This window comes from Chelon labrosus (assembly GCF_963514085.1).
Source record: "Chelon labrosus genome assembly, chromosome: 12".
NCBI lineage: Eukaryota > Metazoa > Chordata > Actinopteri > Mugiliformes > Mugilidae > Chelon > Chelon labrosus.
The window spans coordinates 15175139-15188882 of NC_140345.1; the positions used below are offsets into that span (position 1 = coordinate 15175139).

Consider the following 13744-nt stretch of genomic DNA (forward strand, 5'->3'; position numbering starts at 1 on the left):
TAGAAAAAAAGATTAGATTCTTATACTGACAAACAATAAGAAGTGGAGGTGATTACTGGTGTCACAGTAACTGGAGCTGTCACTAAGTCAGACATACAGTATGCGCGCACACGAGGATATTCAAGTACGCGCGCACGCTGAATGTTTATTTAAAAAAAATAAAATAAAATAAAACGTTAGACGAGAGGAATGAAAACAGGAGACAAAAAGTAGCAGTAAAACAACCTGCACTGATGTGTAGGATGAGCATCTATTTATATAAAGCTACTCTCCACGTGTTTTTGCTTTTGTCAACGCGCGCCGTGTTGATAAAGTTTATTGAAATCCAAGATGGCGGCGCCTACAGTGGAGTCGTGATCCAGGGAAACAGGACATTTGCAGCAATTCTGCAAACGGGACGTAATGTTTTCAGCATTGACTACTGGTTTTATGTCATTGCGACTATAACCCGAAAACAAAGGACCTGGAAATAAAACAGTAAGTACCTCCAAAAAAAGACATTTTTATATTTCACGTCCTCTCCTTCATCCTTATGTGTCAGTGCAGCTGACAGACAGAACCTGTCAACCAGGAAATAAGACATACAATGTCCCAGATGAAGTAGTTTTGCTAGTTTAAGAAGACACAAAGAGGAGTTCTGTTAGTCGTCTTAATTTGTAGGGGAAGTAGTCAAAGCTGTTGTGCTTTTTGGATACGACAACAAGCCACATTTAGTATAGATTAAACAATAGGCATTGCAGTGTAAAGGTTTTAAAGTATAGCGTATAACCTACATAACGTTATGCTTCCCCAGTGCTTAGTTAAACAGATTAATGTGTGTCACACAGAACTAAGTAGACAGTATCTTAACCAGAAAATGCCTTTTACTCTTGATTACTCTTGACTTGTCATAGATTAAGACCACATAACATAATTTTAATGTATTATCTTTTATTTCTCTCACTGCTTTGCTTCATTTTAAATAACCCATTAGCTCTTGTGTACCTCTTAATCCCTGACTGGGCATCAGCAGTCTCATCTTCATATTGGCAAACAGCATCAGTGGTGACTAAAATACAGTTATTAACATACAGGGCAGTCTTAATTGTAACTATAAACCAAAAGTTTATTACCTGCATGTCTGAGGTGATTTTATCCAAAGGGATTTATGATTTTCCTCTTATTTACCAGTTCTCACACACACATACACACACACAAGGAAACTACATGACAAGGTGCTGGGAGTAATTGAGGTTTCAGTTTCTTGTATTTATGCATGCGGGCAGAAGACTGGAATCACGGAACTGAGCTGCCAAACATGTGTTGAATAGACAACCAATTTGTAAAGCGGTGGTGGCTTTTGTTGTTTAATCTGATAAATGGAAACAAAGTAGCAGTAACCACCTCAAATTCAACCAGTAATCGTTCTTGTAGTAATCTTCTAGTATGTAAACTTTGAGGCCAGAAACTGACATTTAATGTTTGCATAGTCTTAGTTCTCTAGTGTAAAGTTCTCTCTCCTGCCCTCTGGCAGAAGATGCAGAACAGATTTTATCAGGCTGGCAAATCAAAAACCTGCTCTACAGTCCCAGTGCAATATTTTAATATTTTACTACGTTATTTTATTATAAAATAACTTGTGAGCCTCTCTTATGCCTTCAAAAAAGCTGTGACTCATCAGAGAATGGACATGGACCTTCTGAGGGTGTCCTGTGGTGTCTTTGGGTCCTATGGGTTGAGGGGACGGGTCTCTGTGGATCAGGCTTGTTCCAGTTTATCCCAAAGATACTTGATCAGTTTGGGATCTAGTGAATTTGGAGACCAGGTCAACACCTTGTGCTGTTCTTCATGTTTTTTGAGTTGTTCAGAAGCAGTTTTTGTGGGTGTACCTGTGTCAGGCTGCATTCTGCTGGGGATGGCTGCTGCCATCAAGGAGTGTCATTGCTATGGGGTGGGGGTGACCGGTCTGGTCTAGGTGGCTGGTACATGTCTAACAGTAACATCCACATGAATGCCAGGTCCAAAAGTTTCCCAGCTGAACATTGTATTGTTGCAAGATGGTCATTGGTATTTACTTTCAGTGGTTTTAATGTTTTGGCTGACTGATGTATACAGGTGAATATGTGCTCAAAAGAAATAAAACACTGATCCCACTTGTTGCCAGAGATACATTTTTATTGTTCCCACTGTACTGAAGGCCAATACCTTGCCTTAAAAATGGAAACTAACTTCTGCAGCATTTCCTTCCTCTACTCGTGCAGTACACAAAGCAGAGCCAGGGGGCTGTTTGCAGAAGTTTTCAGTCACTCTTCATAGGAGACACCCGAACGGATGAGCCCAGTCACCATAGAAACATTATCTCAGTCTCTCGCCTCAGCCCACTCACTTGCACCGTCAGAGATGAACACAGTCTTGAGTGCTCCGCTCTCCCAGCCTCAGCCTGAGGGAGGAGCGTTGGCTGCTGTGAAGCTTCGCTTATACTCGAGAGGATCGAGCGAAAAAACACATTCCCACAAGCGGGTGGGTGGAAAAGAGGAGGAGAGAGGAGAGGCACTCATTTGGTTGACAACGCCCAGAGTTATGTCCGAATGATTGACTCACCCTGGTCAGTTTTCTAAACTAAGCTAGAAAGGAAAAAAAACATGCTGCATTTTTGAAAAATAAATTTTTACTGATTGGTTTGACTGTTTGAGTTCTGTCGCTACACTTATCCTATATTTCCTTGACATTATAGACTATGGAAAAACCTTTTCAGTGTGGCCTCCCCAGCTTTAGATAAACAATCATTATTTTCATTTACCTCATATACGTCTTTATCTCAGTCTGGTGCCGGGGATTATCAATGCTTCCGCTCAGCATCCGTTAAGGTCTCGGAGGAGTCTGAGCTCCATATGCGTCAGTGCTGTGAAAATATTCTTTTGACAGGTCAGGTTAGCAGCAGTTGTCCTTTGCTGCCAAGGATGCAGAGAATGCGCGAATATCTCAGGTTACCTTGGAAACTGTGTTTATGTACATGCCTCTGTGTGTGTGTGCGTGGTTGGCAAATTTGGGTCAAATGTTTTTTCTTACAAGGAGTTGACTGTCTGACCCATATTGAGCCGCAGGGAAGTTTATCCTAACTGATCTGAGAATGAAACCTTTCTGACGTAGCCCACATTAAACACGCACTTATCCACCAAAACATTAGGTACACCAGTGAAAACATGTATTCTGATATAACAGTCCTGCACTAAACCCCCATATAACATGACTGTTACATCAGAATGAATTGTTTTTCCTGGCGTACCTAATGAACTGGCAAGCGAGTGTGTATTTCGTCTTCCAAGCGGTTAGTGGTGTTTTGACATTTCTGTATTTCAGTACTGCTGTTTCGCTTTCAAGTAATTACAAAATCCAAGGGAAGCAGGAACTTCTAACCAGGTGATATCCTGAGGACCACTTAACCTTCACCAATGCACGGACATCATTATAAGAGTGTAGGACACATCAGTGCGTCATGTCAGAATCAGTCCTCTGCAAATGCTGTTCTTGTGTGGCAGCAGGTGGTTTTATGAGAACGCCCTGTCCAGAGCCGTAATCACATCGCGCTGAATAAACCTCTTATTTCACAAAATCAGGCTGTTGTGTGAGTGACGTGGTGTGAAGAACACAGAGTGTGAAACAGCAGCGGTGAAAAAACAGAATCACGTGGACAGCAGCAGAGCCGTCATCCTGTTCAGCTCCCGAACAAGTGGACTCGAATCATGCGCCGCTCCCTCCTCTAGACCCAAATCATCCTGATCCTCATGCGCTGTTATTGGATGAATAATTTATTGTCTGTTTCACCACATTGTTATTGTGGGTTTAGAAAAGACTAATGTGAATGTACACCGATCTGGCATAACATTCTGATATTGGGTAGGTCTCCTCCTTGGCGACCAGGTCAACACCTTGTGCTGTTTTTCATATTTTTTTAGTTGCTCCTAAAGTGTTTTTGTGTGTGTGCCTGTGTCAGGCTGCATCCTTCTGGGGGTGGCTGCTGCCATCAAGGAGTGTCATTGCTATGGGGTAGGGGGTGCCTGGTCTGGTCTAGGTGGGTGGTACATGTTTAAGTAACATCCACATGAATGCCAGGTCCAAAGGTTTCCCAGCACAACATTATATTGTCACAAGATGGTCAGTGTTATTCACTTCTCCTTTCAGTGGTTTTAATGTTGTGGCTGATCGATGTATATGTTTTTTTTTTTCTCTCATATTTGAACATAGAAAAAAATATAAAACATTTCATATAGAAATTGAAAATGTGTTATTGGACCGAAAACTCAGTACAGTAATCATATCAGTGATATTTTAAGTCTGATTAAAAACATTTTACTTAAATACTTAATTAATTAAAATGAAATTCCAATTGGATCCATTTTAGATTAGCTTGGAGTATAATAATTTATCTTACCTGCACTGACCTATTTTTATTTATTTTTTTTTGTATTTTTTTACTGTAAACAGTTAGATTCACATTCACTCATTTTGTTTTTTACAGCCTAGAAATTTGGAAAAAAATATGTGTTTTTGAATATTTTTTATTGGTTAGTCTGACAGTCACTTCCTGGATTACTGAGTGGTTGTCCTAAAGTCCAAAATGACATCTTCAGTTTACTGTAATGTTCAATCTACAATCGAAATCCCAAATATAATCAGTTTACTTTGATATAAAAAAGAGAAAAACAGGAAATCTTTATGACGTCTAACCAACAATGTGTTAACACAATAATCACAACATCAGTTAGATCATTTTTGCCACTTTCCAGCTGTATAATAAAAGTAAAGGTGACAGATGTGTTACAGTACGTGGCTGCATGTGACCTATGTCTAGTGTAGATATCACAATATTTCACCAGCTTGTCAACACTCCCATCCCACCACCTCCCTGCCAGTTTACTCTGTCTGTCCCTATTTTAGGAGACACAATCATGCAGGTGTCTGTGAGACGACTGGCTCTGTATCCCCTGTGTGCTGCCTGGCACGGCCAGAGGAGGGGTGCTCTCCTGGGTCCTGTCCTCCGCCTCCTGTCCCCCAGCACCCGTCCCCTGTTCAGCGAGACAGGAGTTTGGGAGAAGGACTATCGAACTGAGACCAGACGCAGAGTGGAAGAATGGTGGCACCCGCGAATTATGACGCAGTGGAAGAAGGATGCCCTCGAGGAGGTAAGGGGGAATTCAGTTTTCATACATGGCGACGTAATTATATTGAGAGAAAAATGAAAGCTCTAATAATTGGCAAAGTGAGCTTACTAGTGGTTTGAGAAGTGTCTTTTTTATTTGTCACACATATATTGGTTTTAGAAACCTGCTCTTTTCATACTTAGTGAGTTATGTCTTCTGTCCTTAGTGAGAAGTGTCTGAAAGTTTTCAAACGTTTTGTTTTGTGTCATCAATAGCTCAAAAGCAAATTTTCTCGTACAATTTGAAACAGAAAAGTGCAATGAAATGTTTGGTATTTCTAACAGTCATTAAAATAGATTAACATTCAGTCGTTGTGCAAAAAAAGAAGAAACTGTCAGCTGTTGCAGTAAATCAGTAGATTCAGAATCATACCTGCACACGTACCGTCATGTATACAGTCATACAAATAACCGTGTTTCTCATGTTCAGTCTAAACGTCATTTCTAAATCAAAACCTGTGCACGTAAATGTACAGTATACTTTATCTAAAACAAGTGCCGGGCTTTACGTCTACTCATTTTTCAGCCACTACTGCTGAATGAGTCAGAAATGAAGATTAACCAAAAGATCCTTTTCATAGCATGAAACAGTAACAGGACATTTTACCCCACGATTGCACAAAAAATCACAGCTGGTATTAAAGATTCAGACAGATTTCCATTGAGGAGAACTGGCTCCAAGTCTCTGGTATTGTGTGTGCCGGTCCATTGTTGTAGCTTACTGTAAGCCACTGTTGAGGAATCTATGCTTTTTCTGCTATGACTTGTCCGAACATGTACTGTGGAAGAAGGTCTATTCTTGGCCGAGCGAGCCTGGTCTGACGGGATGATGCATCTGCCTTTTGGACAAATCTGAACAACAATACATTTAAAGCACCTTCCGGCCTTTTTTTTTTTTTTTATGCGTATGGATCAGCAACTGTCGTGGCAGGTGCTGTTTTATTATTCAGGTTGGACGGCCTCAAGTGAATTTGTTGAAAACATTTCGTTTTGACTCACGCATCAACATATTATAATGTGGCAGAAAAAGATTACTGTGACCTTACAGAGCACGTTTGTTGTTGGCCATAATTTAAGGTGTTAATTATGACAAAATTCGCACGAATGTCTCCTAGGATAAAACAATGTAGTGATGACGTTTTATACCCAAAAGGTCAACTTCACTGTCATAGAACATTGTCCCGTAAAAACACTTACACTACTTACCTCTTAGTGGTTATTTATTAAATCCTCTGTTAAAAATCTGTGCGAAGCATGTTTTATAATTTATAGCTTCCTTGCAGCAGGGCCCATATTAGAAGCCTTGTCTGCTGTCATGGTTACAACTTTGTGTTCTTTCGTCTGCTTTATCAGCCATGCATGGGAAAATATAAAAGGACTTTTCACTCTCTCAGTGAACTTCCACTCTAACAGCAGCATAATGAGAACCAAATAGCTTCGGGAAACCGAGTCAAATTAAAGGTTTTTTATTTGTCCCTATATCGTGAATAGAAATTTTGCCCTCAGTGCCCTTTGGAATTAACTAAAAGTCCTCACTGTGCAGTGTATTGTACGAGTCTGAGTAGACATGGGTGTAAACGGCAACCTGACTCGTTGACGAAGACATAGCGCCGCTTTAACATGAATTGATTAATAGGTTGTTATGCATCCTTCAAAATTACCCTCTCGTCCATTAGTAGCGCTGGCCTTTGTAACTCATCGCAGACCCAGAGCTGATTATATACCCTAATGGTCTGACTGTGTGTCTGTCTGAGACGGGATGACAGTGATTAAGTGCATTTATGACAGGACCCAGGTCCTAATTAATTTATTGAAAAATTCATGACTCGGGTTTCCTGTAATCATCTGTAGCGGGACGTAACCGGTGCTTACTTTGTTGCCGTGGTAACGGCGTCGCGACTGTACACCATCCATAATCTGCGCCGCCGTCATTTAGATTCTGACACTATAATCAGCCGCTGTTAGAGCCTCCTACTGTAATACACCAGAAGTCAGTCGGTGCTCTCGCTCTGTATGTGATGAGTTATTATCCCTGTCCTGACCTCATCTGTTTAATGCGGTCTCTTTTATACACGACTCACTCAAAAGCCGGGCTGATAATGGAGAGAAAACCTTTTTGCGCTACACTCCTCTATTGTGGTCTCTCAGGGCTGAAATCAAGCTTTATCATCATTTCCATGTCTCATGGGGTCTTCTTAGCCGAGGCCTTTATTATAATAAGCTCTTGTTTCTCCCAGAGTGCGAACAGGAAGAAGTTTTATGTCCTCTCCATGTTTCCATACCCATCGGGGCGACTTCATATGGGCCACGTGAGAGTGTACACCATCAGTGACACCATTGGGCACTTCCAGAGAATGAGAGGCCATCAGGTATGTCTGCTTTTAGTCGGCGTGCTTTTTACTATTCCCGCTCTCCTCCCTAAAACAAGCAAGGTCAATATGCTCTTCCAGTAACAGTGACTGACTTCCATTTAGCTTCTTCATGTTTCACAGTCCTATTATTGTGCATGCTGATTCACTGTCTTACAGGGACACGTGAATAGAATAAAGAATAAAGCCATTGATAATGTTTTTAGTAGCATCTGTGTGACAAAAGGAGCCGGTCATCTGTTAATAATCATAATAGTACCTCTCATTAGAACAGAAACCTGAGGAGTTGGGCTTTTTCTTAAGAGTTTGTATAACACTTTATTCTGAAACTAAAAAAAATGAACCGAGTCTCTAATGTGAAATGCAAAAACCAAGATCTCACATATACGTAGTTAGTGATCGGTGCAATGAGTATGTCTTCCACTAAATGTAACCTGTACGCTAGTATCTGGCCCAATAAAGACTATTTTTCAGCTTAATGGCATTGGAACGGCTCTTGGCTTGGACATGTTTGGGCCTTTGAAATTGACCAATTAGAGTAGACTGGGCTTTTTTAGTGGTTTGACCTTCCTAGCTGCGTTTTTAGAGGAAACAGGTAAATATATGGGGAAAAAAAAGGTCCCAAGAAAAATAAAGAAACTTCCAGTATTAGATATTTGTCCCTTTAATAAGATGCAAATAATGACTCAAAGCTCTGTTTCATATATGTTTGTTTCAGGTGTATTGCTCGTTATCTTATAACATCCATATCCATTCCGTGATTTGTTCCCGTTTGTTCCATCACTGGTGTGTCAACCAGAACACAATTAATATCAGCTGTGTTAGCACTGCTGGGCTCATTGTTTATACTATGGACTGGGACGCTTCGTATCTATTTACCTGTCATGCTTATATGTGTACATAATGTAGGGTATTGGGTTTAGCAGTGATAGGAGCACCGCTGGACGAACAACAGTGCTTCCTTGCACCACTTTCCCCTCAATTAGTTTGCACTGCCATGGGAGTGTGTAATTAAATTCTTCGTTGTACACGCACTTCAGTTTCTACTCTACGGCCGTCTGACAGCTTCCTTCTGAAAGTAAATACGGTGCTCACTTGAAGATTGTGCTCAGTTGCTGGTTTATTAGGTTTACCTAAATGAGACGAATGCAAAACTCTTGTAATTTATTCTATCTAGACAGTTGATTAAACTGTATGCTCATCACGTCTTTAACTTATAGTTGAGTTTTTTAATAAAGTGACCTGAACATACGTAAAACTGGTTTGTGTTGTTGTAGAAAACAAAAAGGGGTTTTACACAGTTTGAATGATTCGTCAACTTTGACCTTTTGGACATTTTTAAAATGAACTCAGAAATGGAGTCAGCCTAGAGGTGTTTTTTTTATTATATCCAACGGCCAGCTTATTAAGACAAGCGAAGACCATTAACTTGCTGTGGTAATAAGGATCCTCCAGGTGAGGTCTGTTTTTGTGGTTAAAATTAGGTGTGAATGCAGAGAACCCCACATTCTTGATCTGAAGCCCTCTAGTGTGTTATTGACTCGCCTCAGTGTCAGATCAAAAGCGCTGGGATCGATGCTCAGCTCTCGGTTTGATTCCACGAAACGGCTGATGTTGATGAAGCCGTGATCAGTGTCTGTCCGGTGGTCCGTGCTCCTGCAGCGACACAAACACCTTCTGCCCGGTTCTTTGCTTAGCCTCCATCTGCACGCCATCCATTACAAAAAAAGTCGGCGCACGTCAAGCCTCTCTCTTCCTCTGTGTTTTCGGCTCCTGGTGGATTTCACACTAGATGACGCGTCTCTTCTCCCTTACCTGCAGAGAGAATCCTGTCTTCCTCTGTTTGGTTTCTCCAAAAAAACAGAAAACCTGGTTTCACATGACTGCTCACTACTTCCTGTCCAGGAGTGCACTTTTCCCTCAGCATCTGTCAGAAAGGGAACACCATTCTGCCGTATGCACACAGACTGATCTATTCAGATCTGTTAAGAAAGGTTCTCTCTGACGGTGGCATTATCTTTAAAAAGTATCATCTGGATTTGAGTGAGTATTATCTGCGTGAGAATCATTTTTTAAATTTGCCCTAGAGACCCAGTGTTCCCAGTCTTCATCATATTAAAAGGATTGGAGTGGGAAGAGATTTTTCTTTTCTCAGTAATTGAAAATAGTTCTATTTTCTGACAGATGAATAGGCTGATATGTCCTCATGTCTGTACTCTTAAGACTTGGATTCCATTCAACCCCATGCATCCTCTTTGCTTCGTTCGTTCCAAACCAACCAGCATTAATTGGTAGTGGGTTGTAAAGTCCTCCAGCACTCTGGATCGATGCAGGCTCACTAGCTACGCTCCTCACTAGTGTACCGCGTGTTTTGTATCTGGAATAGTGGGAACTCCAAGGGCGGCTGTGGCTCAGTAGGTAGAGCGGGTTGTCCACCAACCAGAGGGTTAGCGGTTCGATCCCCAGAATGTGCCACATGCCGAAGTGTCCTTGAGCAAGACACTGAACCCCCAGTTGCTCCCAGTGCGTGGCACTGGTGTGTGAATGTGTGTGTTTGTGTGAACGAATGGGTAGATGTGTCTATGACTGTAAAGCGCTTTGAGTACCAATAGGTAGAAAAGCGCTATATAAAAGCAAGGCCATTTACCATTTACCATTATTAAGGTTAAGGTTCATAGTGTAGACTGTGAAGACGAAGAAGGAGTGGTAGCATTTTGTGAAATGTTTCGTAGTTGTAAATCCAGCAAGTGATGGATCTCACGTATGTCCATGTAATTACAGTAGAAATTGTTGCACACGCTGATTAGAGGTTCCTGTTTCCATCACGGAGAGGCATGGCCTTCCTAACGCTTGCCGGTGTGTTTATATCCTGCCTCTTAATTAACCGATGCTCCACAGCCACGACCGTGTCTCACCGCGATGGAGTAGGAGCGTGGGGTGGGGGGCTGGAGTGGAAACAGGCCTAAGCACGAAACTGGTGTCAAGTGTTGTTAGCTTAGCAGAAAGCCTCCAGTCAAGGGAAACTGCTAGACTTGCTATAATTGAACCTAAGAAGAAGAAAAAAAAGTGACAGTTCTTGCTTTGGAGAGATTTAATGTGTGAAGTGATGAGTGTTAGAAGTGCATGTAGGTGGAGCTGAGCTGATGGTCTCTTGGCTCCAGCTTCATATTTACAGTGTTGTGGTATCAATCAATTAATCTAACTCGGAATAGGAAGCAAAAGAGCATATTTCCCCACATGTCAAACAGGCTCTTTAGTTTAATCCTATTTAATCCTATACTAAGATAACAAGCTGCTGGTGGCAGCTACATATTTACCATACAGTCTTGGAAAATGTCTGACTATTCCTTTAAACCAGATCTCTCTGATTTCACCAGAGCTGTTCTGTACCCGTTGATAAATGCAGAAACAATGGCCAGAGTCGGGTTAGAATCAGTGTGATGGGGGCGCTCACATTTCCTGAGGTTGCATTTCAAAGCTGCCACAGATGGAGTCAAGCTTCCAGCCCGAGCTGTGTGGGTGGACACTTACATGTAACCGAGGGGCTCCGCGATCGTGCACTCGGTCTCCCAGCTCTACTGTCCTCCTTGTCATCCAGTGAGCTGTGGATGTATGCATCTGTCTCTGCTTGTCACCGACTTATTTCACATTACGGCAGACAGATTGTGATTAAATCAGTCTCCGCTGACTCCCACGTCCATCTTCCCCTACGTCTTTGTCACGCTCGCTCTGAAAGGCGCTCCACAATAACAGGTTTGTAACGAGTGTGTGAACGTACGGATAAGTGGAGCGATTACCAGTGGGGGGAAAAGAAATGTGCCTCTCTCTTTGAGAATTTACCTCACTAACGCAGCATGTCTCTTCCTGTTGTAGCATGAATACTCTCTCACTTTAAGTATTTATACTGAATAAACAGCATCATAGCAGATCCATCCTAACGAGGTGCTTTGTTATTTACATAGGCTATCTTCAGCGGGTGCCTCGCTCTGCAGATTGCCTCTATTCCTCGCGAGCAGTCACAGTGGTCTGCTGCGCTGAGCTCTCTTAGCCTAATACCATCCAGCGACCGGCTTTACAAATGAGGCCCATGCAGTTACCAAGGATACCAATTCGAGTGAAACATCAGACCTGTTAGAGTCCGCGCAGTGATCCTCTCCAGCCCTCGACTCCCTGTCACTCGGCTTCTCTTCTACTTTACTCACGCCTTCCACTCCCATGCTTTCATCTCGTTTCTCTCTCACTGAGCAGAAAAACACAGCCGAGGAGCTAAAGAGGTGGGTGAGGGAGACATCATCTTGAGTGTTTGTCAAGGACGGTGTATGTTTTGGGGGGGCCAATAGGACGGATGGTACAAAGAATGTGTGGGATAATGGGAGAACATCGACAGAAAGCGACAGTGATGTTAAAGGAATTAAAACAGCCTAAGTAATTAGCATCATGCTGGCTAATAGAGAGATATCACATCCTTATCTAAGTTACTCTCTTACTCTAAAATTATAAATCAGATGATCGCAGGGATTGGAACAAGAAAGGATCGTAAAGGGGTCAGTATGTGCTCTAGCTTCTACAGTGACTATTTTTACTTATTGTCATCTTGTAAAAGTAAACAATGGGCTAAACTCACAAAAAGTCAATGAGTTTTGCTTATTATTATAATCGTAAAAAGCTGAGGAGAAGGTAACTGTACTTATTTTTGGTCTTCAACCTCTCATCTAAGTCCTCTTCCACTGACTGGTGGAGACATGCAGGTTTTTATTTAGGATCACCAATGAGTGGCTACTCGCCCAAAACTCACATGACTAAAGTTCTGAAGATAGTAAAAATAAGCTTTCATATGATGTAAAAGAAAATGTGTTTCATGACCAGACCACGTTACTTACATCGTTCCTTGGTCCAGTTCTATGCTCACTTTCCCATTGCAAGTGCCTTTGCCAGTGGACAGGGTCAGCATAGGCCCCCTTACTGGTCTGCAGCCCCATACTTAATGGACTACAATGCACTGTGTCTTCTGACACTTTTCTATCAGAACCAGCGTTAACTATATCAGCAATCTGAGTGACAGTATCTTGTCTGTTGGATCAGACCACACTGACCAGCCTTCACTCTCCATGTGAACCTTGGCCACCCGTGTCCCTGTTCCTGGTGGAGATGCTCTGACCCGGTCATCTAGCCATGAAAACGTACCTCTTTTCCAACGTTGCTCAAATCCTTCCACTTTCCCTTTTATTTTACTTTTTTTTCTGACACATCAATTTTGATGATAAAATGTTGATTTACTGACTAATATATCCCACTGACTAACAGCTGCCGTGATAATGAGATGATCAGTGTTATTCACTTGACTAGTGATTATGGCTGAGGCATATACTGTGCATCTTTTGCCTTACTGTCTTGTCTTATCAGTACTTCATTTGACTGTACAACGACTAGGCATAACGTTAGGATCACCTTCCTTATATTGTGAGGTCTCTCTTTTGCCTCCAACAGTTGTGACTCATCAGAGAATGGACATGGTCCTTCTGAGGGTGTCCTGTGGTGTCTGGTAACAGGATGCTGTTAGTGGGGGGCCTTTGGGTCCTATGAGTTGAGTGGAGGGGTCTCTGTGGATCGGGCTTGTTTTAGTGCATCCCACAGATACTTGATCAGTTTGGGATCTAGGGAATTTGGAGGCCAGGTCAACACCTTCTGCTGTTTTTCATGTTTTTGTGTGTGTGCCTGTGTCAGGCTACATCCTGCCAGGAATAGCTGCTGTCATCTAGGAGTTTCATTGCTGGCTATTGGCTAGTGGCTATGGAGTGGGGGTGAATGGTCTGGTCTAGGTGGGTGGTACATGTCTAAGTAACATCCACTCGAATGCCAGGTCCGAACGTTTCCCAGCAGAACGCTGAATTCGCAACAGATGGTCATAATGTTGTGGCTGATCGGTATGTGTGCAGACTGTTGGCTGTTTTTATATTAATCTTCTGAAGGAGGAAGGTTTCTCTGCTTTTTTGCATTTTCAGTGGTTGTCATTAAAGAAGTGAAACAGTTTTTGAGTTCTTTAAAAACAGATCAGACTCAGGTTATTATTTCAGCTTAATAAATGCTTGCCCTAATATCTTAGAGTCAAAAGAAAATGGAAATGGCTTGTTTGGTTTTTTAAATTGCCACCAAAAAGGGCAGGAAAAACACCTGAAATCTTCACTTTCAAGAAGCT

At 42.0% G+C, this 13744-nt stretch overlaps 1 protein-coding gene across 2 annotated transcripts in view; it reads left to right on the forward strand.

The window, feature by feature from the left end:
- Nucleotides 1–241: 241 nt before the first annotated feature.
- The window catches only part of lars2 (leucyl-tRNA synthetase 2, mitochondrial), a 30719-nt gene continuing 17216 nt past the window's right edge, over nt 242–13744 (forward strand). The window contains exons 1-3 of one of the 2 annotated variants that reach the window (XM_084556630.1): nt 242–477; nt 4918–5162; nt 7417–7548. In XM_084556630.1, coding sequence (XP_084412756.1) covers nt 4929–5162; nt 7417–7548 — 366 coding nt within the window. In that variant the 5' untranslated portion in view covers nt 242–477; nt 4918–4928. Of the gene's footprint in view, nt 478–4731; nt 5163–7416; nt 7549–13744 lie in introns of those variants that run through there. The other variant, XM_084556629.1, reaches the window with a different exon arrangement.